We start from the raw sequence: 26,559 nt of genomic DNA, 5'->3' as shown, positions 1-26,559 counted from the left end.
ATGGGCCCATGTAACTTAGTCCTTTCTCCTCTGGCCAGGGATCCAGTGGAGTCACATGTACCGAGCTCCAGAGCCAGGGGGCATGACGTTTGGCTGGGTCTGCTGGATGATTCTGTTTGATTCAATCCTCTATTTTCTGTGTGGATGGTATTTCAGCAACTTGGTCCCTGGTAAGACATCTTCATTTTCATAAGACAACAAAATGAACTTTAACAGTCTTCACACCTATGCACTGGGATGTCAGAATGATTATGCTTCATAGTAGCTACCTGAAAGAGACGTTAAAAGGAGCTGTAAGTTTTGGGAGAATGTGTATTCTGAGTAAAGGCCAAAGGCCAGATGAGGTATCACAGGATGAGTAAAGGGGAAAGTTCTTGGGACCCACCAGCAGCTCTCAACATGTGGTTTACTATATTCAAGCTCTGTTTTCTAAGGACAAGTGTCTGAAGGAAGGGGGCGTGAGGACAGTCAGGACGAAGGAGTCTGGGGCTCTGGAGGTGTTGGCCTGCACATAGCTAAGACACCCAGCGGGATCAGTGATAGGGCAGAGGAAGGGTCTGTGGATAGAACTCGTCTGGGGGCAGTCCAGCCTGAGGTGGATTCTTGAGGAAAGCAGACAGGGCAGGGGATGTTGGAATAGTTGAACGTTGGATGTTTGCTAGAGGAGGGGGCACTTTCGAGTCACTTCCAGATCCAAGCCTGTAGGTGAGGTCCCAGGTAAGTGTCCAAGGTAAGGATTTCTCTGAATGTAATATGCTTCCTCTTTAATATGGCAGGCAAGACCTGGAGGCAGGAGGATGGCACCTATCACAGTGAGGGAGGGGCAAGACAGGAGGAATGTATTTCTCTGCTGAGTCAAGAGAGACAGAAGCATACATTTACCATTTTGGCTCAGACTAAAAGGCAGAAAAATTATTTTGTAATTTTGAAAAAAACTTAGAATTGTCATATAGAGGGAATTATATTTTATTGAATTTTCTTGTGACTCAGGCTCTATACTTTCCAGAAAAAAATGGACTTCTAACCATTAAAATTAAAAGCTATAAATACACATTCCAAACATGCAAATGAAAGCAGAGGAATGGATGGCAAAATAAATCACTTTCTATTTCACTGTGAAAACCCATTTAATAGTTGGGGAACTCATAGAATTCCTGACGGCTAGCACACACATAAAGCATAGGTCATTGAAAAGACATTTCCAGTGGTATGAAAATATGGCCTCAAGAATAGACGTAAGGTATCAACTGACCAGGCAATTCATTTTTGAAAAAGTAGGATTGCACGAAATTAAAAAGTAATAAAATGAACCCAGAAGGGTGAAATTGTCAAGAAGCTGGATGAGAAGTTGGCCAGTGAAGAAGCCAAGTAATGTAGTAAAAGAAGACTGTGATGGGGTGTGAGTTCCTTTATAGAATGAGAATGCAGCCATGAGCATAGAGAAGTGAACAGAGGGGCTGGAGAGAGGGCTTAGCTTGTGAGAGCTTGCTGCTCTTGCAGAGCACCCAGGTTCAGTTCCTAACACCCATACTGGCCAGCTTACAACCACCTGTGAGTGTAGTTTCAAGGGACCTCTCTTCTGGACTCCATCAGCACTTGTACTCTTGTACACACACACACACACACACACACACACACACACACACACACACACACACACACACTTAAAAATAAATCCTAAAATACACAAATTAAAAGAAAGAAATGAGCCAAGCTAGATACAGTAGCACAGCCCAGGAATACCAGCATGTAGGAGGCAGAGGTAGTAGATCATGGGTTCAGTGGCAACATGTGCTACTCGGTGAAATCCTCTTAAAAAAACAAAAACAAGCAAACAGAAGAGGACTGGAAAGCGAAGGAGGAATCAGCAGAAATAAGATAAAAAAGGCTAATGGAAATTGAGGTTCTGTTGGTTCAGGACCACTGATCCTTAGAGGAGCCCAAATCAGCTGAACTAAAGGTAATCGAGAAGGGTCACCGGAAGAGAAGTGACAAGTCATGATCATCACTCGACACACACGATTCCTAAGACAGGAATGTCCAGATAGAGAACTCCAAGGACAAAGAGAAGAGCCTCACAACCACACAGACAATCAAAATCAGGCTACCATCAGCCGTGCTGAGTGGAAAATGTGTTCAAGGACCACGGGTGTTCTAACTTCTTTTCCACTGTCAAAACCTGAGGTACAGGAATACTGATGGCCTCACTAAGGTCTTATTGCTGTGACAAAAATATAACCAAAAGCAGCTTATGGTGGAAAGTGTTTATTTCAGTTTGCATTTCTACACTACAGTCCATCACAGAGGGAATTCAAGGCAAGAACTCAAACAGCACAGGAACCTGGATGCTGGGTGTAATGTGAATTTGTTTTTTGTTCCAGTTGGATGAAAATGAACACACAGACGCTATATAAATTATGAAACTGTTGGCCGTTGGCTTGAGTTTCTTATCAGCTAGCTCTGTCTTAATTATCAACCCATTTCTATCAATCAATGTATTGCCATGAGGCTGTGGCTTATCTTACTAGAGAAGGATCCGGGACTCCAGCTCCTTTGGTGGCACACATGATGACTGCTAAGCATCTCCGTGGAGAAGAGAGTGATTTCCTGTCTGGCCAATCATCCAATTATGCTTTATTTTTTAACCAGTAAGAGAAACATATACACAGAAGAACATTCCCCATCAGCAGGGCTGATACAGAGGCAGTGGAGGAGTGCTGCTTACTGGTTATTCATCAAGGCTTCCTCAGCCTGCTTTCTTGTAGCACCCAGGGCCATCAGCCCAGAGGTTACACTACCCACAATGAGCAGGATCCTCCCACCTCAATGACTAATTAAGAAATGCCAAAAAGGCTTGCTTAAGGGCCACTCTTTTTTTCTTTTTTAATTTAAATTAGAAACAAGATTCTTTTACATGTCAATACAAGTACCTTCTCCCTCTCCTCCTCGCCTCCCCTCCCACCAACCCCCTTCCCATCCCTTCTGCTCCACAGGGATGGTGAGGCCTTCCATGGGAGATCTTCAAAATCTGTCATATCATTTGGAGCAGGGCCTAGGCCCTCCCCCATGTGTCTAGGCTGAGACATTTCTCTAGTGCCAGATTTCTCTTTATTAAACCTATAATGGCTCCCTCTAGTATGGTATCTCTTTTCTTGCTCTCCTCTATTCTTCCCCTGACTTGATCTTCCTGCTCCCTCCTGTCATCCTCTCCCCTTCTTTTCTCCCCTTCTCTTTATTCTAACTCCCTCTCCCCTCCACCATGCTCCCAATTAGTTCACAAGATCTTGTCCCTTTCCCCATGTATGTCTGTCTCTCTTAGGGCCCTCCTTGTTTCCATGCTTCTCTGGTGGAGTAGATTGTAGGCTGGTACTCCTTTGCTCTATGACTAAAATCCATATATGAGTGAGTACATACCACTTTTATCTTTTTGTAGTAGTCACCAGTCAGGACAGTTTCTTCTAGATCCATCCATTTGTCTGTAAATTTCAAGATTCCTTGTTTTTTTTTTTTCACTGAGTAGTACTCCATTGTGTAAATGTACCCCATTTTCTCTATTCACTCTTCAGTTGAGGGGCATCTAGGTTGCTTCCAGTTTCTGGCTATTACAAATAATGCTGCTATAAACATGGTTGAACAGATGTCCTTGTTGCATGAATGTGCATCTTTTGGGTATATGCCTAAGAGTGGAATCCCTGGGTTTTGTGGTAGACTGATTTCCATTTTCCGGAGGAATCTCCATAATTATTTCCAAAGTGGCTGTATGAGTTGCCACTCCCACTAGCAGTGGAGGAGTGTTCCTCTTTCTTCACATCACATCCTCTCCAGCATAAACTGTCATTGTGTTTTTGATTTTAGCCATTCTGACAGGAGTAAGATGGTATCTCAGAGTTGTGTTGATTTGCATTTCCTTGGTAGCTAAGGATGTTGATCACTTTCTTAAGTGTCTATTGGCCATTTTGACTCCTCTATTGAGAATTCTCTATATAGTTCTGTAGCCCACATTTTAATTGGATCCTTCGGTGTTTTGGAAACTTGCTTCTTGAGTTCTTTATAAATTTTGGAGATCAGCCCTCTGTCAGGTGTGGGGTTAGTGAATATCTCTTCCCATTCTGTGGGCTGCCTTTTTTTCTTGTTGACTGTGTCCTTTGCCTTACAGAAGCTTCTCAGAAGGTCCCATTTATTAATTGTTGATCTCAGTGACTGTGATACTGGTGTTGTGTTCAGGAAGTGGTCTCCTGTAACAATTTGTTCAAGGGTGCCTCCCACTTTCTCTTCTAAGAGGTTCAGTGTGGCTAGATTTATGTTGAGGTCTGTGATCCATTTGGACTTAAGTTTTGTGCATGGTGATAGACATGGATCTATTTGTAGTCTTCTACATGTCAGTATCCAGTTATGCCAGCACTATTTGTTGAAGATGCTTTCTGTTTCCCAGCGTATAATTTTAGTTTATTTGTCAAAGATCAGGTGTTCATACATGTATGGGTTAATATCGGGGTGTTCAATTCGATTCCATTTGTCTACCTATCTATTTTTGTGCCAATACCAAGCGTTTTCAGGACTATAGCTCTGTAATAGAGCTTGAAGTCAGGGATGGTGATGACTCCGGATGTTGCTTTGTTGAACATGGTTGTTTTGGCTATCCTGGGTCTTTTGTTTTTCCATATAAAGTTGAGAATTGTTCTTTCAAGGTCAGTGAAGAATTGTGCTGGGATTTTAATGGGGATTACGTTGAATCTGTAGATTGCTTTTGGCAAGATTGCCATTTTTGCTATGTTGATCCTACCTATCCAAGAGCATGGGAGATCCTTCCATTTTCTGGTGTCTTCTTTAATTTCTTTCTTTAAAGACTCAAAGTCTTTGCGATATAGGGCTTTGACTTGTTTGGTTAGCATTACCCCAAGATATTTTATGTTGTTTGTGGCAATTGTAAAAGGTGATGTTTTTCTGATTTCTTTCCCAGCCCTTTTATCATCTGTATATTGTAGGACTACTGATTTTCTTGAGGTAATCTTGTATCCTGCCACTTTGCTGAAGGTGTTTATCAGCTATCAGAGTTCCCTTGTAGCGTTTTTCGGGTCACTTATGTAAACTATCATATCATCTGCAAATAGTGAAAGTTTGACTTCTTCTTTTGCAATTTGTATCCCCTTGATCTCCTTTTGTTGTCTTATTGCTCTAGCTAGAGCTTCAAGTACAATGTTGAGGAGATATGGAGAGAGTGGACACCCTTGCCTTGTTCCTGATTTTAGAGGAATCATGCTACATTTCTCTCCATTTAGTTTGATGTTGGTTGTTAGTTTTCTGTATATTCCTTTTATTGCATTTAGGCATATTCCTATTATCCCTGATCTCTCTAAGACCTTTGTCATGAAGGGAAGTTGGATTTTGTGAAACAAATTTTCAGTGATATGATCATGTGGTTTTTCTTTTTCAGTTTGATTTTATGGTGGATTACATTGATAGATTTTTGTATGTTGAACCATCCCTGCATCCCTGGGATGAAGCCTACTTGATCATGGTGGAAGATTTTTCTGTGTTCTTGGATTATATTTGCTAGTATTTTATTGAGTATTTTGCATCAATACTCATGAGGGATATTGGTCTGAATTTCTCTTTCTTAGTTGTATCTTTGTATAGCTTGGGTACCAAAGTTATTGAAGCCTCGTAAAAAGAGTTTTTCAATGACTCTTCTGCTTCTATTGCATGGAATACTTTGAGGAGAATTGGTATTAGATGTTATGTGTATTTCTGGTAGAATTCTGAACTGAATCCCTCTTGTTCTCGTTTTTTTGTTTTTTGTTTTTTGTTTTTTTTTTTTTGCTTGGGAGATTTTTAATGGCTGCTTCTATTTCATTAGGGGTTATAATCTGCTTAAATCCTTATATGTTCTTTTTTATCATTTTTTATTTTAATTTTAAATAGCTTGTTTTACATGTCAATCCCAGTTCCCTCTCCCTCCCCTCCTCCCACACTCCCCTTCCCCCCCAACCCTCCCACCCTATTGCCAAATCCTTCCACATAGGGGATATCTAGAGTCTGTCATTTTACTCTGGGTGCCTGGACCCTTATATGTTCTTAATTCAATTTTGGCAAGTGATATCTATCCAGAAAACTGGCCATTTCCTTTAGATTTTCGAATTTTGTGGAGTACAGGTTTTCAAAGTATGACCAGAAGATTCTCTGGATTTCCTCAGTGTCCATTGTTATGTCCCCCTTTTCTTTCTGATTTTGTAATTTTCATGTTCTCTCTCTGCTTTTGGTTAGTTTGGATACAGGTTTGTCTATCTTGTTTGTTTTCTTGAAGAACCAACCCTTTGTTATATTGCTTCTTTGTATTTTTTCCTAGTTTCTACTTTATTGATTTCAGTCTTCAATTTGATTATTTCCTGGCATCTACACCTCCTGGGCAAGTATGCTGCTTTTTTTCTAGAGCATTCAGTTGTGCTGTTAATTCTCTAGGGTGACCATTCTCCAGTTTCTTCATGTGGGCATTTAGTTCTATAGACTTTTCTCTTAGCACTGCTTTCAAATTGTCCCATCAGTTTGGGTATATTGTGTCTTCAATCTCATTGAATACTAGGAAGCCTTTAATTTCTTCCTTTAATTCTTCCTTGACCCAGGAATGGTGCCATTGCTCAATTTCCATGAATTTGTAGGGTTTCTGCAATTTGTGTTGTTGTTGAATTCTAGCTTTAAAGCATAGTGGTCTGATAAGATACAGGGGGTTAGTCCAATATTTTTTGTACCTGTTGAGGTTTGCTATGTTGCCGAGTATGTGGTCAATTTTAGAGAAGGTTCCATGTGGCGCTGAAAAGAAGGTATAATGTTTTGTGTTTGGATAGAATGTTCTATAGATGTCTATTAAACCCAATTGGGTCATAACTTCTATTAGTTCCATTGTTTCTTTGTTAAGTTTCTGTCTTGTGGTCCTGTCTAGTGGTGAGAGTGGGGTGTTGAAGTCTCCCACTGTAAGTGTGTTAGGTTTTCTGTTTGATTTGAGTTTTAGTAATGTTTCTTTTATGAATATGGGTGTCTTTGTATTTGGTTCATAGATGTCCAGCATTGAGACTTTCTTCTGATGGAGTTCTTCTCTGATGAATATGAAATGACCTTCTTTATCTCTTTTGATTGACTTTAGTTTGAAGTCATATTTTCTTTTTTTATTTTAATTTTAAATAGCTTGTTTTACATGTCAATCCCAGTTCCCTCTCCCTCCCCTCCTCCTTTCTGGGTACAGTAGTCTGGACTGGCATCTGTGGTCTCTTAGTGTTGGTAGAACATCTATCCAGAACCTTTTAGATTTCAGAGTTTCCATTGAGAAGTCAGGTGTAATTCTGTTAGGTCTGCTTTGTATGTTGCTTGACCTTTTTCTTTTGATGCTTTTAATATTTTTCTTTATTCTGCATGTTTGGTGTTTCTAATTATTATTTGGCAAGGAGACTTTTTTGTGGTCTACTCTATTTGGTGTTTTGTAAACTTCTTGTACTTTCATTGGCATGCCTTTCTTTAGGTTGGGGATGTTTTCTTCTATGATTTGGTTGAATATGTTTTCTGTACCTTTGAGGTAGCTTCCTTTACCTTCTTCTATACCTATTATTCTTAGGTTTGGTCTTTTCATGATGTTCCATATTTCCTGGATATTTTGTGTTAGGGATTTGTTGGACGTAAGATTTTCTTTGGTCAATTAATCTAATGCCAAAATTCTCTATTCCATGTCTTGTATTCTGTTGGTTATGCTTACATCTGTAATTCCTGATAGTTTACCCAGAATTTCTATTTCCAGAATTCCCTCATACTTTGTTTTTTTTCATTGTTTCTATTTCATCTTTCAAACATTGCACTGTTTGAATTGTTTCTTGCAATTTTTGGTTTGTCTTTTCCTTCATTTGTTTTATTTTTTGTTTGCTTGTTTTCCCATTTGTTTAAGAAATTTTCTCATCACCTCTTTGGGGGCCTCTATCATCTTCATAAAGTTGTCTTTAGGTTTGTCCTCTTCTGCTTCATGTGTGTTGGGATGTTCATGTCTTGCTGGTGTGGAGTCCCTAGACTCTGGTGTCAACATATTGATCTTTCTGTTGTTGACTCTGTTCTTATATTGTCGTCTTTCCATCCCTTCTAGTGGATACCGGTGGGGTCTCTTCCTCTCCTGGTGGCTACGGAACAAGGTTCACTTCTGGTGGGTGCAAGCAGGTCCAATATGCTGGTGGCTCTCCTCTTCTCGCGGGTGGAGTCAGGACTAGGACGCTGGCAGACTCTGGATGGGTTGTTGTGCTGATATGGGTTCCTCTGTGTGTAGGCCCCAAACTTCAGGAGGCTCAGAGCAGGGCACTGGAAGACCTATAGGCCACTCTTATGGATGCATTTTCTCAACTATGGGCCTGCTCTTCTCAGTTGTCTAGGTTTGAGTCAAATTGGCAAAACTCTACCAGAACAGTTGACCTCTTGTCAACTTGACACACAAACACTTCACTTATTAAACCATACACTTTCCTTTCTTGTCACCCCTAAGGTCTCATACTAATATTAATGCCACTATATAAAACACCCCAAAATTTAAAATCACATAGTCTTTAAAAATTCAATCCTTTAAAAGTTCAGTTTTTTAAAAAGTCTCTCTAAGTGTTAAAATTCTCTCTAAAATTTTAATGGTCTTCATCTTTAGGATCTTGTAAAAGTAAAACTAAGTTACATACTTTCTTATTGCAAGAAGGTATAAGCAAAGCAAAGCAAAATCAAACTCCAATTTATACTCTCTCTATACAATGTCTGGCTGGGGGTCTCTGCATCTGTTCCATCTGCTACTGGAAGTAACCTCTCTGATGATGAAGGGATAAGGCATTGATGTATGAGTGTAGCAGACTAGCATTGAGAGTAATTTTACTGATAACTTTTTGGGTTTTTTTTGTTTGTTTGTTTTTTTGTTTTTTGTTTTGGTTTTACGAGACAGGGTTTCTCTGATTTGGAGGCTGTCGGTCCAGCCTGGCCTCGAACTCACAGAGATCCACCTGCCTCTGCCTCCCGAGTGCTGGCATTAAATGCATATGCCATCAACACCTGGCTTACTGATAACTTTTTAATGTTCATTTTTACCAGTAGTATTTGGTCAAATCAAACATTGTTTGGATACTCCCTGAAGTTATGGGCCACCACATATTTAGCACATTTTTCAGGAAGGGCAGATTGTACATCAGAGATTTTATGGCTGGGTTAGTATCCACATTTCTTTTTAGGTAGCCTACAATATACCTTCCCACACTGGAAACAATAGAACTTAGGGGTGAAGTCTCCATGTAGGCACCAGCTCCACTTCACCATGTTCAATGAGTTGTGTGGGGCCCACTGTTAGTTTGCAGAGAGCAACCTTTTGTTTTAGTGACACACTGAGTTGTTTGGGATTTCCATGATACCCCCTTGGCCATCAATTCAATTGAATGCAACCTGGTTCTGCCAGTGGAAGTCTTTCCAGGCAATAAACAATAGCCAGATGAGACTTCATGTCCCTTATTACTAGGAGTCTTCATTAAGATCACCTTCATAGAATTCAGGCAGTTTCCCCTGCACTAGGGGTAGCACCCCCAGAGCCTCCCAATTCCAGCCATCTCTGATCATACTCTCTTCTTTCATGTCATCTCCCTTTACCTGATCTCCCACCCCCACCCCTCCAAGACTACCCATATAATCTATTCTATTTCCCTCTCCCATGAAAATCTATGCATTCCCCCATAGACTCCTCCTCTTTACCTAACCTCTCGAGGTCTATAGACTGTAGCTTGGTTATCATTTACTTAACAGTTAATATTCACTTGTAATAAATACACACCATATTTATCTTTCTGGGTCTGAGATAACTTTTTTTCTGGTTCTATCTATTTGCTTGCAAATTTCATCATGTTATTTTTTTAAACAGATGTTTAGTTGAACAAATACCTTTGTGGTAGGAAAACGTATCCTTTGGGTATATGCCCAGGAGTGGTATATCTGAGTCTTGAGGTAGATCAATTCCCAGCTTTCACAAGAACTGACATATTGACTTTTATCATGACTGTACAAGCTTGAACCCACACAAGCCTTGAAGGAGTATTCTCCTTGCTCCACATCCTTGACCATGTGAGCTCTCCTTGGGTTATTGATCTTAGCCATTGTAACAGGTGTAAGATGTAATCTCAAAATATTTTAGACTTGTATTTCCTTTTTGGCTAGGGATGTTGAACATTTGTTTGTTTCTCAGCCATTTGAGTTTCTCCTATTGTGAATTCTCTGTTAAGGTCTGTGCCCCATTTTTTAATTGGATTATGTTGTTTTTTGATATCTAGTTGTTTGAATTCTTTATATATTTCAAATATTAGTTTTGTATTAGATATTGAGTTTGTAACAAATATTTTCTTATTCCCAAAGCAGTAGGCTGCCACTTTGACCAAATGACAGTGTCCTTTACCTTAAAGATTTTCAGTTTCATGAGGTCCTATTTATTAATTGTATTCTTTTTATTTTAGAAACACTTATTTATATATCCATCACCCCATTCCCTTGTCCTCCCATTCTCCCATGCTTCCCACTGACCCCCCAACCCACCCACCACCCACTCCTCAGGGATAGTGAGACCCTCCATGGGGGATCATCAAAGTCCAGCACATCATTTGGGAGAGGGCCCAGGCCCTCCTTTCCATATCTGGGCTGCAATAGTATCCCTCCATGGGAATGGGCTCCCAAAGATCATTTGTGATCTAGGAATGAGCGCTGGCTCCACTGTTAGAGGTTCCATAGACTGCCCAGGCCTCCTAACTAGTACCCATATCCAGAGGGCTTGGTTTGGTCCAATGCTGGTTCCCCCACTTTACGACTAGGGTCTGCATTATTAATTGTATTCTTAGTGCCTATTGTATTGGTGTTCTGTTCACAAAGTCTACTCCTGTGTCAAGGCTTTCTCTTCAATCAAATATAGTGTATTTGGTTTTATGTTGATCTATCTAGACTTGAATTTTGCATAGGGTGATAAGTATGGGTTTGTAGATAGATATTGCTTAAATTTCACTTTATCATTGAATATCTTATTTTTTCTGACCATAGTGATTGAAAGTTTTGCTGGGTATAGTACTCTGGCCTGGCATCTGTGGTCTCTTAGAATCTTAACTACATGGCCCTTCATGTTTTTCATAGGGAAAGTCAAGTGAAGTCCTTCGGAAATCAAATTAATTATGTCTTTATATGTTACTTTATATATTACTTGGTCTTTTTCTCTCTCAACTTTTAATATTCATTTTTTTGTTTTGTGAATTTAATGTTTTGATAATTAAGTGGCAAGGAGACTTCATTTTCTTGTCCAATCTATTTGGTGTGCTGTATGCTTCTTCTTTAAGTTAGGAAAATTTTCTCCTATAGTTTTGTCAAAGACATTTCCTCAGTTTCTGATCTGGGATTCTTCTTCCTCTATTCCTATTATTTTAGGTTTGATCTTTTCATAGTATAACAAATTTTCTGGATGTTTTGTGTTAGGAGATTTTTAGATTTAACATTTTCTTTGACATATTCATTTTTTATAGAATCTACAATATTTGAAATTCTTCTTCTATCTCTTGTACTCTGTTAACAAAGCTTTCGTCTGTGTGTTCTGTTCAGATTCCTAAGCTTTTCGTTTCTGGAATTCCCTCCCTTTGTAGTTTCTTTATTGGTTGTGTTCCCATTTTTCAGGTCTTGAATAGGTTTATTCATTTCTTTCAACTGTTTGTATTTTCTTGTATTTCCTCATTTTTTCCAATTGTTTGCATTTTCCTGGATTTCTTTGAAGGATTTATTCATTTCCTCTTTGAGGACCTCTATCAATTATCTTTTCTTGTGCTTCAGTGATGTTGGAATATTCATGGCCTGCTGTGGTAGGAAAGCTGGGCTCTAGTGGCTGTTATTGATTGAGTTTTTATGTTGGTTTCTAGGCATCTGGGTTTGGATATAGGTCTAAGAGCTGATTTCTGAATATTGTCTTTGTTGTGGGGGTGTCTTGTTCTTTGCTTTCTGTTTTCTTCCTGAATTTTAGGAGCATCTGATAGCTGCGTGTTGACTGTTTTCCTGTCCTGTTCAGCCAGTGTGTTCACAAAGAATGCGTGGTGGTGTTGGAGTTTGGGATACTGGGAATAGTTGGGAGAAGGTTAGAGGAGAAGGTCCTTGTGATCCCTGGCAATGGGGTGAGAGAATAAAGACAGACCCCAGCAGATTTCTTGCTACAGAACTGGGAATGAAACTGATGGGACTGACTCTCACAAGCAGTAGGAGAGGTGTGGGTTTTCATTCAGCCTACTTCTTGCCCTGAGAGGAGCAGCCCTTGGTTTAGCAGGGGGTTCCTGCTAGGGCTGGTTTGTACAAAGCAACAACTTGGGAGAGGGAGATTAGAAAGGGAGATTTGAGGGGGCTACAGGAGATGGGAGCAGGGGATGGGGGAAGGCTGCTATGGGTGTTCTTTTGCAGAGCTAGGTTTGAGTCTAGGGGAATGGATCTGGGAGGACAAAGTGAATAATACTGATCTCTTCTTAATTACTATTAATTTCTTATCTCTAGCTAACCATCATCAAATAATTGTCCCAGGAAAACAAAAGTTTCACTTCAGTGGTGCTGGTCTCTAATTAATCACGATTCTTCATGCCCAGATGATCAGAACTACAGATTCTTAGCTGAAAAAAAATCACATAAATTACCCTAATATAGTCTTTGCTTCCCTCTGAGACTTCAAAATCCAGGCTTCCATTGTCTGCACTGTGTTCAGCTGTGTCTTCTGTGTTCCCACTGAGCTTTGAACACTCAACTTCTTTTCCAGCCCAAAGTTCAAGTGCTACCATAATCCTCCAAAAAACACAAGGTCAGGTCTGTCATAGCAATACCCAATACCCTTAGTGAAGGTTTCTGATGCTGTTGTCAAACACTATAATCAAAGGCAATTCAGAGAGCAGGAGCCTGGAGGCAGGAGCTGAGGCCACAGAGGATTGCTAATTGACTTGCTACTCATGGCTTGCTCAATCTGCTTTCTTAGAGTACCCAGAACCACCATGAGCAAGGGCCCTACTGCATCAAGCAGTAATTAAGAAAATGCACCACAGGTGTGCCCACAGGCCAGTCTTGTGGGTCCATTTTCTTAGTGTGACTCCCTATTCACAGTTTTCTAGGCTTGTGACAACCATGGACAGTATGTACCTATATTGTAGTAGACCAAGGAAGCTCTAATATTTAGCAAGGGCATCACCATAACTCTCACTGAAATTTATTCCTTTGTCCAAATTACTTGGAATAAAATGAGCAAATCTGTTGTCTAATCTAGAATCAAGATGAGTCATGCCAGAACATTCAGCATCACTGGGCCTCTAGGCATTCTGAAGGAGGGACTGCCAAGCAGAACAGGTTTCAGGGAAGAGAAATAAGTGTGTGTGTGTATGTGTGTGTAAAAGAGAGATTGAGAGAGAGAGAGAGAGAGAGAGAGAGAGAGAGAGAGAGAGAGAGAGAGAGAAAGAGAGAGAGACACAGAGAGGAACGCTGCTGGCTGTTTCTCAGCTCCATATGCTTTGGCGGTATAAGTAGGTTGAACTTTTCAAGTTTTCACCTAGTGGGGCAGTAACTGTTGCTGGCAGAGAAGGTGGGCTTTAGTCTTGTTACTGCTATCATAGTTGTTAGTTTACAAGATGAGTGGTTTCCCTGCATGCTATGCACTATGACCACTCTTCCAGGAATCTGGGGAGCTGCAGAGCCAGGTAGAAAAGGGCAGCTGGCTAAAGAGAAGATGAGAGGAGAAGGACCAGCGTACACACACAAGGATATTCAGAAGGAGCTAGAATTCTCGTGCTGCCCATAATGACGGAGAGGCCAGGCCTTAGGCTCCACCTCTGTGTCCACTGTGCATTCAGGGCAGAAGGGCGGTGAGGACAGCAAACATCATCACATGTGCTCTGGGCCAGCTCTGCAGCTCTCAGAGGCAGGACAAAGTGTGTGTAGGAGGCAGGACAAGGAAAGGGGTAAAACCACAAGAAAATAGAGATAGTAAGAGGACAGCACAAGACCAAGACTGTTTCTAGTTTGTGTGTGAGAATCAATTGAAAGAAATGAATGGTCACAGAGATGCAAAATTCAAGAGTATTGCTATACAACAGCAGTGGATACAGAGCTGGGCAGTGAAGGAGTTTCCTCCTCCAAGCCATAAGATAAAGCACCCTGCTCGAATCTGATTCAATAATATACATCACATAAAAATAAAAAATGCACGTGAACATTGCTTAGACTTGAGTAAATGAAAAAAGAGGCTGTGTTATTGAACAGGAATATTCATTATCAGAAGTTATGTTGATTTTCTGTGAATAAATGTACAGATTTTTATAGTTTCAAATTCTGTGGTTCTTAATAGGAATATTATGTCAATGTAATATAGTGAGATATACATAAATCATTTAAATAAAAAATTCCCAAGGTAGTGATTTGTTTTTAATTGACAAAATATTTCTAAGGATATATGGAAATATAAATTAATAACAAAATCAAAACTGATAAATAATAATGAGAAATGATAGAGGCTGGTAATTATGCAAAATCTCTCTGTGCATTGATAAGAATTAAAATAGGGCGATAGTTATATAAATTCGGTTGAGCAATTGAGGGCCCAGAGAGACGACTTAGTAGTTAAGAGCATGTCCTTGCTTTCAGAAGATTGAAATTTGTCTTAGCACCCATGTTGAGCTGCTCACAGTCAGCTGTAACTCCAGTTCTGTGATATATGATGCTTTCTTCTGGTCTCCATGGGAACTGTACTTACACACACACACACACATACACACACACACATACACACACAGAGAGAGAGAGAGAGAGAGAGAGAGATACAGAGAGACAGAGAGAGAGACACAGAAGGTCACAGAGAGATGTACAGAAGACACAGAGGTAGAGATACTTGCATGCACATACACTCTTATATTCATGTGTTCATGAAAGCATGCATGCACATCCACAAATGCACGTACACATTTGTAAATAAAATAAACTTTAAAAAGATGGAGAGGTTGAGATAGGGAGTGAAGTTCAGTAATAGCGTGCTCATCTAGCTTCTGTCCTTAACAATGTAGGGATGGGAGTTAGATAGACACAGGAACAGACGAAAAGCCCGTGTAACCCACCCAAGGGTATGCAGCTTGCGCTGTTCAATTATTAAACTTACTATTGAGAAAAAACATTTAACTTCTACCCATAAATGTGCTATAAATGAATAGTATTAAAATAGTGAGGAGAGTTGGAATATAGCACAATGGCAGAGAACTTATCTAGAATGTGTAAAACACTGGATTTGATTTCCAGCACTACAGAAAAAAAACACTGAAAATAATAAAGTAATAGGAAATGTATGATTTAAAAAAAAGGAAAGGCCTTCCTTAACAGGATGTCAGTCATAAATAAATAACAAAAACACTAAAAAATCAAGAACTCACTATAATGATTTAAACAAGCATTTAAAACTATACAAATAAAATTACATGCAAATTTATAAGCTTATAAAAATTTCATAGCTCTATTTAAAAGCTAAATTTCTAAAGTTAAAAATTAAAAAGATATATTTCAACAGAAATTCTTTTTTTTTATGAGACAGGGTTTCTCTGTATTGTTTTGGAGGCTGTCGGTCCAGCCCGGCCTTGAACTCACAGAGATCCACCTGCCTCTGCCTTCCGCATGCTGGGATTAAAGGCATGCGCCACCACCGCCCGGCTCAACAGAAATTCTAACAAATCATTTGTTAGAAAACAAAAAATATTTGTATGCCTTTAATCTCAGCTCTTAGGAGGCAGAGGCAGGAAGATCTTTGTGAATTTAAGGCCAACCTGGTCTACATAGTGAATTCAACAACAGGATTATGTAGACAGACCATGTATCAAAAAATGTTACTAGGAGGTACAATCTTAGAGCAAACACCCTGAACAGGTTTTATTTAGTTACATGCATACATGTGTGTATGTTTGTATGTATGTATTTACATGAAAGAAAAACTAGTAAAAAAGAGGCCATAAATTTGAAGGAGAGTGGGAAGGAGCATATGGGAAGGTTTGGAAGGAGGAAGGGGACAGGAGCAATTTTGGAATTATATTTTAATCTCAAAAATAAAAAAAATTGGTTGTGAGCCTAACCTTTAATGGCTGAGACATCTGACAGACTTTGAAGATCCCCCATGGAAGGCCTTACCCTCCCTGAGGAGCAGAAAGGAGATGGGATAGTGGGTCAGTGGAAGGCAGAGGAGGAGGGGAAGGAGAGGGAACTGTAAAACAAGATTGTTTCTAATTTAAATAAAAAAGGAAAAATAATAAACATGGAAAACAAACCCCCAAATGGATGTTTAATAAACTTATGTAAAGGTTTGATATCACACAAAAACATATGTTTATAAATATATAGAATATGACTTTTTCTCCTCTAGTAGGCAAATGTGCTAAAAATGATAATATTAAGTGTGGGTATATGTAAGCTGAAAGGAAAAAATAATGGTGACAATGCCAAATTGACTAACATTATATAGTATCAATTTTTAGTAACAATACAAATGGACTATACAGTGCTTTCAAAATGTTAAATGGTTTAGTAAAGGAAAAAATATACTTAAGTATCTGGTTTGGGGCATACAACTACTTATCATGGGTCGGGACACATTTTGGGAGTTAATTAGCATGATTTCAAAGTGTTCATGATGGTTGTTAACTGCAGGGACAGTGTCATACAGTCCAGATAAACTCTTATGCATCACACATAATGGAACTGTATGTTAGTGTGGTCAATATGTTGATCTCCTCCCAAAATATCTGCTGGTAGTCACTATCCCCTGGAGCCCTTTGTGTCTAACTATTTTGGATTTCTCATACAGGTGGTCTCATGTAAAACTGTCTTTCCGTGTCAGAGTTTCTTGGATATAATGTTCTTCCAGGTTCATTTCTCTTATCCCGAATGACAGGATATGCTTTTTAAGATTGAATAATATTTGTTTTATATGTGAAAGAGTTCATTGTTCCTTTATTCATTATGAAAGGAGAGTTACACTGACTTCATGTCTTGGTCATTCGAGTAGTGAAGTCACCAATAGAGATGTGCATATGTATTTTCAACAAATTGGTTTCAGTGCCTTTGTGTAGACAGATACAAACTTCTCGATCATGCAGCTGTTCTGTGTTCAGTTTTTTGATGAATCTCCATTTTGTATTCTCTCGTGTATTCTAATTTTACATTGATATCAAAGGTGTGCAAGGGTTTCTTTTATTTACATCCTCACTAATAGTTTAATCTTTTTTCTTTTTCTTTTTGCAATGGCCACCTGAGGGAGTGTGAGATAATATTGTGATTTTAATTTGCCTTTACTTGATTAGTAATGTTGAATACCTTATATGAACACATCGGATATTAGTATGTCTTACCAGAAGAAATGTCTGTTTAGGACATGTGGCCTTTAAAAGAATGGAATAATTTGCTCTCTGATTGCTCAGTTGTAGGAGTACCCTATGCATTATGAGATGTGGGGATTGCAAACATTTTTTCCCCTGTTTTGTCAGCCGTCCTTGCTTTTTGGTGATCACTTGCTTCAGTGTACAAAAAGATTTTCAGTTTTATGCAATACTAAACACAAAACTGTTTAAAAAGAATGATGGGCCAGGCACTGACTTGGTGGGTAAAGGGTCTGCTCAGGATAGCATCCTGAATTTGAACTCCTGGACCTACATGGCAAAAGAAAGAATGTCACAAGTGCTCCTCTGCTCACCACGTGTCTGCCATGGCACACAACATACGCACACCACAAATGAGTAAATGCAGTTTAAAGTGCTTTCAAAAAGAGAGAATGGCCCAGGTTATTGGATGAGCTCCACTAGAAATGAACTCTCTTCTCCTATCCCCAAATCCCAAGATGTCGTCTCTGAATCAGAAGGTCTTGCTCAGCCCCCCCCCCCACAGCACTGTCTGGAGTTGTCTTTCTTTCCTCCACCTGTGCGTGGTTCATATTCATTCGCACCCTCCAGGCTTGCTTCCCATTCCCGAAGATGTATTTGTGGCCTGAACTTGCAGGTGGATGTGACCCCTTTCAGGAGTACCTTGGGTGTTCTGGTATGAGATTTTCATATTTCTAAATCTTTCCACCTCTGGCATCTCTAGACACCAGTGATCACTACCTAGACAAAGGAGGAGCGAACCTTTACAAAGGCAGTACTCAGAAGGAGACACCCCAGAACAGGGTCAGGGGTTACAGGCTTTCTAGAGAATTCCAGAGAATGAGACATGAGTGTCATGGGAGAGGCTGAAAATATCTTATGGGGGTGGGAGCAGGGCAAAGATACAGAAATGATTCTGCTAGAAGAGATTTCTTGCAACAGCAGGAATCACACAAGACTGAACCCTGAAGGAATTGAAGGCAATGCCTACAATAGATGTTTGTACATTTCTAGTCATTTAATACTATTCACAGGGGCCAAAGGGTAGAAGCAGCCCCAGGTAGTAACAGCAAATGAATGAATCTAGAAACTGCGGTATGTTCATAGAAGGGACCATTGTTTAACCAGAGCAAGAAAGGTAATTCTGACACTTGCACAGGCTTTGCATGAAATAAACCAGCCAAATAAGCATGACTCTGCTTGTGACTGATGCATTAAGGACAGAATGCTTTCAGGAGTCATGAGAGTATAGATCTGGAGATGTGGTGTGAACATGCATTATGCACATAAGCATGGTATATGCTTCATTGCAATTTAAAAAGTTCCAGCCTTGAGGTAGGTGGTTGATATTACAAAAGTGTCCACACATAAGACCCCTTTGAGAAGAAAGAGCAAATACAGCTGAATTTATGGAGAGTGTCCACAAGGCTTGGAAAATACTAGTGTTGGTGGGAATGCCCCATGAGAAACTGGCACTGTGTCAGGGTAACACCACACTTTGGTAATTGCAGAGAGTATTTTCTTCCCTAAAATTTAAAGAAGGTCATCTTGGGGCTCAGAGTCATCTTCTTTAAGGATGGACAGATGGAAATGCCAAAGCTGGTTTTCATTTGGAATTTCATGGGCTTTTGGGGTTACACTGTGCTATGGTACTTGGATTGGAACTCATAGTGTACAGCCAGAATCTTTGACTCCTTTTCATCAACTTCTGCTCTTCATTTCCTCAGGCTCCTCATTCTACCATTTCCTCCTAGGTTAGGGGTGAGAAATCAGCCCACACCTCCACACACCCATCCTGCAGCTTCCACCCCTGACATACAGGAGCTTTGAGACATCTTAATACCTGTTATCATCTTATCATATCCACAATAGAGTTATATGGTTTCTAAGTCTCCCCTCAACATGCCAGATACCTGCTTTGGGGAAAGTCTCCACTTTTTCTTCTATGTGGTTGTAAAGGTGTTCTGTGTCCCTTGATGGTTCGTGAGTCCCAACTAGACTGGATTCTCCTCCCTACAAAGGGAATCAGGTGTGAGAACACAAACAAGACACCTTTGAATTGGAAGATCCTATCTCTATATTATGATTAGGAATTTAATTGGTGGGCTATTGCAGTTGTATTGCCAATTTCATCCTTTAGCTAGGTGTGAAGGAACATGGGCAGTTAATTTCAGAGCAGAATCATAGCAGCAAAATCTTTAGAACACAATTTTGAAAATAAACGACATCGAGAAAGACAAAGGCAAAAATGATTCCTTTCTCTATATATCATGAAATTGCCAATTCTTCTATTTTAAAACTTAGAAGAAAAATTAGAGCTGGCAGATTACATACCCTTTAAGTATAGAAGGCACTTATTTTCAACTTTGACAAAGTCTGCCAATAATAACCAGAAGAAAATGGCTAGAAAATGCTAAAAGCTTTATAGTCTGTAGATGGGTATGGACATTCTTTCTAATAGTTTTCAAAGCTCATAGCTTCTTTTCAAGACAAATATTTTCTGTTATCCCCCTTCTCCATTGAAATGAAAAAACATATAAGAAAGCCTAGCTGGGTAGCTAAATAAAAATTAAGGTCCTATTTTAGTCACAACACGAAAGAGAAATGACAAGTGATATTTAATCAATGATGGTGGGTAGAAGAAACTGCCTCTTTGCCTTGGAGGTCCAACCCAAGAGAGTGGCTTCAGGCATGGTCCAGAGTTGTAGACATATTGAAATGTATTTCTAATAGGTGATAGGATAGAGGATGGGTTGGATTAGACACAGAGACAGTGATGTAAGATAATTGAACTGCAGAGACACTGCATGGGAAGGTATTCTAGACAGCATGTGAGTAAGACTAAAAAATAATAGGGAGCTTTGCTATCAGCAGTTGCAATGCAAGAGTTTTTTAATATCAACTTTCTTTTTAAAAGAATGTTGTGTGTAAAGTATTGGTGTGCTTCATCAAGGACCCAGTACTCCACTGGGTTCACTGGTGTGGTTTAAATGCAAAGGTTTCCCATAGGCTCATGTATTAGAACAACTCATCCCCAGTTGGTAGTGCTGTTTGGGAAGATTATGGAAGTCTTAGGAGAGGAAGCCTTTCTGGAGGAAGTACATTGCTGGGATGGGCTTAGAGGGCTCCAGTTTCTCGTTCTCTTTCTCTGCTTACTGTGTCGAGACAAAATGTGTTTTCTCTGATTCCTGATGTCCATAATGGCCTCACACTCTTGCTACCATGCCTTCCCCTCCATGATAGACTATATCTTCTCTAAAACTAAAATCCTTTTCTCCTATAAACTGCTCTTGGTTAGCAACAGAAGAGTAATTAAGACTTCCGTGTTGACAATGATGGCACAGTGGTATGGATGTAAACAACACACACTCAGGTTCTCTCATTTTCCTAGTCCCCCTAAGTATGAGAAAACTGGAGATAACCTTTGACCTCCTCCCCAATATAATGAAATTACACAGTCCAACCAATTCTAAACATACATGCTCATTCTCATTGTTTCTGTCCCTTGAAATGCACTTTTAGGTGCGTGTTCACACTCTCTTCTTGTTCCCTATGTCTCCTGACTCTCCCTGCTCTTCCTCATACTCCTGGGGAGTATGCTTTGCTGACTTCTCTGGGAGCTGCTAATAGAAATCTGTCTTTTTAATAGCAGTTGCTGTTATAAAGTGGTAATGTATATAATAGATACAAATGATGATGATGTTGATAAATATACCCCAAAGAGAATATCATTATCTTTGAAATCACTGTTGGAAAATATCCTGTGTTCAGAAAGTTGTCAATATATGGACTTCTTTCTCTGTCTCAGTCTGCGTGTCTATCATACATATACCTCTACACACAAATATATACATACCAAGCTCCAAAGAAATACTTTATCTTCATTTTCTTTGGTACATAGCAACCCACCGGTGTGAAGCAAACCCTTTTAATTCCCATATGGAAGTGTATCAGATAACTTCCCAGGCTGCAGGGCCCTATGTCAGAGGCCAAGCTCTCTGTTTGAGAGCTCACGAATGGCATCTGTCCTCTCTCAGAGTTTTCATTTCACAAACTCTTCTTTGTATTCTCGAGTCACATTTAGCCTCACCAGAACTGAGCTTTTCAATGACATCTTCCTTTGTAGAGGCAAGGGAAGTTATTTCAAGGGGAGGGGCAGGTGATGATAATTAGTTTCCAATGTGTGGTGCCCCTGGAGAATTTAGCTTGGCATATACTGCGACCTCCCCACACATTGTGCCCAGTAACACTTGGCAATGTGAGTAGTGTGCATGAACTTCTGGAACATGCACATAAATTCTGACCTCCAAGGGAGAGCACATCCCTGACCTGAGTGGAGAGGCAGTCACCCTCACATAGCTCAGGCAGCCTTAGAGAGAGAGATCAATTCTCTAAGAGGATTTCCAGAGACTGCGCTGATTATGCCTGTGATGACTTAGAGAGTCAACCTTTAATTTATCCACAGATTCATTTGTTCTAACTGAACATCCTCTCATAGTTTGTTCCTTTTTTCTGTTTCTGAAGCCATCATCCTAACCCAGGTCTCGTCATTCCTGCTCAGGACCATTTGATCACGTAATTCCTTTCTATGTCTCCCCTTATCCCCCAGTTTCTGCTGTGCACTCTCTGTGTGGACCTTAGTTATAGTTCTTCCAGACCAGGTGGACTCAATCTTCCCATACTGAGAGTTTTTCCTGACTTCACAATGCTGCAGGAATGCATTCCATGACCTGAATAACTCAGGTGACCTTGACTTCCCCCAATGTATATTAGTACCTGACTTTCTGCTTCACTAGCATGGGAAGCAGTGTCTGATACCCAGATAAAATAAGTCGACATAGCTAAATTCAAATTTCAGATAGCTACAGGCATTTGGGTGATATAATAAAACACGATGTGTTGTTTGTCTGCAATTCAAATCCAGCTGGGTATCTGGTTTTTGTATTTGTCACCTCTTACCGTCTTTCCTTGCTTTTTTCTGGCTTTGCTTTCTCAGATCTTTCCCTGCCTGCATCTGTCTGTTCTGTATCTATGGAGACCCTGAAATTGCAATGCTGCCTTGTGCTGAGTTTTCTCTGGGGTGCTTGTCATATTCACTAGTACAAAAATCATAAGGACACAAGTCTGGGCCTGATCCACGTGTGTGGCCTTGAGTCAGCTGATGGAGATTTCATCGATATGACAGGCAACTCTCTGGAACAGGAGGATGAAACTGGGAACAAGCCAAACAAGGAACAGGATGCTATGGGCTCAGATGACCTCAGGCTCCCTGCATTGAGCTGCGTCCTCATTTGCTCTATTCGTTTTTTGGGCTGGCCTGTTGGCACTGTGTCCCTGGGAAGAGCCTCAAGTTCCTCCTTTTCCTCCCCAGGAGGCATGCCTTATCCATTCTCAGCTGTGTCTCCCATGAGCTAGTCCTACAGGAAAAGACCATTAACTATTCCAGTGTTGCAAGTGTGCGTGATTGTGTGCATATGTGTATTCTTGTGCATTCAACCATGTGTGTGCGCATCACAGTCATGGCTTTGAAAGCCATTGCATGATGATGCCTTTGTAACGTGTACTTTAAGTAAAGTGGATTCCCGCTTTTCTTTGCTTTTCGGCTTTCGTTTTGATACTCCCAGTGCGTGAAGATATTCAGTTGCTTCCTTGGAACAGGCAGGTTGCAGCAGGGGTCACCTCTAGTGTGTGTGGAGGAGTTGTTCCTTCCTTCCTGCTGATCCTGAAAATGTGAACTGCAATTTGTTGCACCAGCCTATTTTGACTGTAAAATCTTTGATACATTCTTACATTTTTTGAAGGAACAGAAAAAAATAGACATTTGTCTCCAACACTATCAACTAGAAACAGCAATACCATTTCCATTCTGCTTCAGATACCTTTCTGCACATCACTGTGCTCATACTACATCTATACATTTCCTTCTGTTTGAAAAGAAGTGTCATCTAGTCACATCTTTGAAGATATGAATGGCTATTCAACATGCCACTAAACAAAAATAAGAGTCTCCTGGTTTCTTCTACTTTGAAAGCCTAGCTTCAGTTCTTTCCCATTATAAACAGCAGAATGGTGACTATATACACTCAGAGTGTGTTTACACCTCAGTGTTGTTTTTGCCGTCTAGAACTTCAATCACTAATTCAAAACCTGGAAGTGCTTTCAGCATCCGAGTCCTGCTACTTGTCCCATTCCCATTGTCCCCAGGGGTGGCTGAATATGCATACTTAAGAAGACCCTCGGTAGGACACTGCCACTTCATGAAAGGATGGGAGATTGGGGGCAGCAGCTGGCAAATGCAGAATAATTTCCCATTGTATTTGTCTGCTTGCTATCTCTTTTGTTTCCAAAAATTCATTGTTCATGCTTGTGTGTGATGAAGCTTATTGAATAATTTGTGATTAAGCTGGGACCCAAAGATGAGATGAGCTTCCTTCTTTTGTTTGAGGCCAGGGAACATTGTGTGAAACCATACCCCGAGATCTTCTTGCTGGTATACCTGTGTTATACCTTTACATAGACAGGTAAGGTGAGAGTAGAAGCTTCTGGAGCCAACTTTGTTTTTGGGCAAGCCCTTGCTATTTTCCTCCCAGCAGCCACCATACTTGTTTATACTGTCCTGGTTGATGTGGTTACTCCAGGTTATATACTCATGTCTGAGGGTTTGGAGCTAGGAACCACAGATCAGTGAGAACATACAGCATTTGTCTTTGTCTTATTACCTTAGTCAATAGGATCTTTTCTACGTCTGTCCATTTACCTGAAAATTTTATGATCTCATTTTTTATGGCTGAATAGTATTCCATTGTGTATATACACAATACTTACCCATTCATCTGTCAAAGACATTTAGGTTATTCCCATTTCCCAAGTGTTATGAGTGAACATTGCTAAGCAATATACCCACAGAGAAGTGAAGCTATCTCCCCTCACCAAAGAAGCTTCCATTTACAGCTAATGAAGATCAACACAGAAGACCACAGCTGGGCAAAATGAAGAGATCAACATATGGGGAGCCCAGGCCCAACAAGTATACCTATAGCTCTTGCATCTGTAAATCATGGGACATCACAGATGTAGGGCAGAATGATTGTGAGAGACAGAATACCAGGAAGTCTGCTGTGAAACAGTCTGCTCTGGGGGATTGCTTTGACCAGCCTGGAACAATGGCAGTATTAATGGACATGTTAACCCACACAAAGAACTACAAGCAACCAATGACTGCTAAGAGAGGGAGAATTAGTCTCCTCAAGGGATTAACCTCCTCATTATCCAATGAAAAGAGGTCAGCACTGAGATTACATACACACAAACAATAAAAAATGGATTCAGCAAGTTGTCTTTACATATATTTTCATACACGTATCTATGTTCATATTATACCTCTCTGTGTACATATATAACAATAGCCAAAGAAAAGGTGCTATCAACTTGGGCGGGAGACTGGGAGGAGCTTGAGCCAGGACAGCTGGGAGGAGCTAGAGGAAGAAGGGAGCATTTTAATTCTATTTTAACTAAAAACGTTTTTAAAAATTAAAATATAGTAAGTCTACACATGGTGATTTTTCTATTTCTTTAAAAATTTTTGTTAAATTTCTTCTACCAAGGAAAAAACAAACAAAAGCACTCACCCTTTGACTCATTTTTCCATAACTACTTCCTTTAAAGACCACCTTTCCAAAAACACATACATCCCAAAGGACTAGGGATTAGGGTTTTGGCAAAGGAATCTGGGGATAGAAGCAAACACAACAGCATGAACCAATACTAGATCCTTTTGTAGCCCTTCACTCTCTTTTGAGGATGTTACCATCTATTTGAAATTCTGGTTAGAGTATGTAAGCGTTCGCATGTCTTTCTTCTGCTGGATGGTCAAAGTACTGACATCTTGTCCTGTGGGGCCTTTTAGTCCAAGTCACTGTTCTAGTTTAGGCTTTCAGGTAAGTTTCCCAAATTGCACTTAGGCTGGAATGTGTGGCTGTTATAGGAGATTTGGACATGGGAATAATTAGAGACCCTTTTTTTTTTTTCAGTTTGAGTATGAGTGTATTTTGCAGTTCTCAAGCAAGGGGATGTTTCTCTGAAGCAAACCCAAACAGATAACATTATTGGTACTTGGCACAGTAATGCAGAAATCCAACACATAAAGTTGTTCAGGGTTAATCAAAACACAGAATCATCCTTGGTTAATCAAAACATAGGACTGTCCAAGGCTTAACCACATATTTCTTAAATCAAATTAATAGATTTTTATGGTTAGTTATTGTTTAGCATCTATTACCTAGTTCTTGTGAGTTTTTAAAATATTGAGCTATTTTAACTATTTTAGCTCTTTCTTTTTTTATTTTTTTTATTTTCCATTTTAAATTTAGATAAGAAACAAGGTTGCTTCACAAGTCAGTTCGAGGTCCCTCTCCCTTTCCCTCCCCTCCTCCCGTGTCCTCCCCCCATCCCCCCCCCGTTATCCCCTCATTCCCCCAGGGAGGGTGAGGCCCTCCATGGGGGTGTCCATAGTCTGTCATTTCATATAGGGCAGGGCCTAGACCCTCCCCAAGAGTTCAGGGTGAGAGTGCACCTCACATTGTTCTATGGGAGTCCAGAGTAGAGACCCTTTTATTTCTTTCTGTGTGAAACGTGGGATAGATGGGCTGAGGCGAGTCTGGAGAGTGTGTTTAAAGAACGTGGATGTGATTCATACGGAGTGGCTGGAGTTACTAACTATCCTTCTTTGTAGGGGTTCTTTCTGAATAATTCTCTCCAGCACTGACTTCATGTTCCTCTAATCTAGTAACCCTTGCAAGCATCAAGGACAGGTCAAAAGAGAGCAACAGCATCCCAGGGGCCAGTGGCAGCACTCAGGGACTTTCCTAGTGGAGTACCCAGCATTTATTGGAGTTTACAGTGTATATCTCTAGGCCACTTGAGGAAAGTGGATTTGAGGGAGGCTTGACCCAAGGTGGAATATTTAGGGTTCCCCTCAAAAGGGGACATGCTATCCCATTGTTTGATTGATTTACGTATGTGGTGCATATTGAAATTTATTAATAAGAATGACATTTCAGGCCGGGCGTTGGTGGCGCACGCCTTTAATCCCAGCACTCGGGAGGCAGAGGCAGGTGGATCTCTGTGAGTTCGAGGCCAGCCTGGT

General features: G+C 40.2%; 1 protein-coding gene and 1 long non-coding RNA gene across 2 annotated transcripts in view; one reads left to right on the top strand and one right to left on the bottom strand.

Annotated features, from left to right (window-relative positions):
* Positions 1 to 26,559, top strand: part of Abca13 (ATP binding cassette subfamily A member 13) — a 423,762-nt gene that overhangs the window by 177,539 nt on the left and 219,664 nt on the right. The window contains exon 35 of the mRNA XM_040746666.1: positions 39 to 170. Coding sequence (XP_040602600.1) covers positions 39 to 170 — 132 coding nt within the window. The remainder of the gene's footprint in view (positions 1 to 38; positions 171 to 26,559) is intronic.
* Positions 145 to 25,134, bottom strand: LOC121140747. Its single transcript, XR_005877654.1, has 3 exons — positions 25,043 to 25,134; positions 19,328 to 19,427; positions 145 to 269 (listed from the first exon to the last, which is right to left on the bottom strand). It is a non-coding gene; the product is annotated as an uncharacterized LOC121140747 (long non-coding RNA).

This window comes from Mesocricetus auratus, unplaced genomic scaffold, assembly GCF_017639785.1.
Source record: "Mesocricetus auratus isolate SY011 unplaced genomic scaffold, BCM_Maur_2.0 Super-Scaffold_100006, whole genome shotgun sequence".
NCBI lineage: Eukaryota > Metazoa > Chordata > Mammalia > Rodentia > Cricetidae > Mesocricetus > Mesocricetus auratus.
Note: the sequence above shows the minus strand (reverse complement) of the source record. Positions and strands in the feature narration are given on the sequence as shown.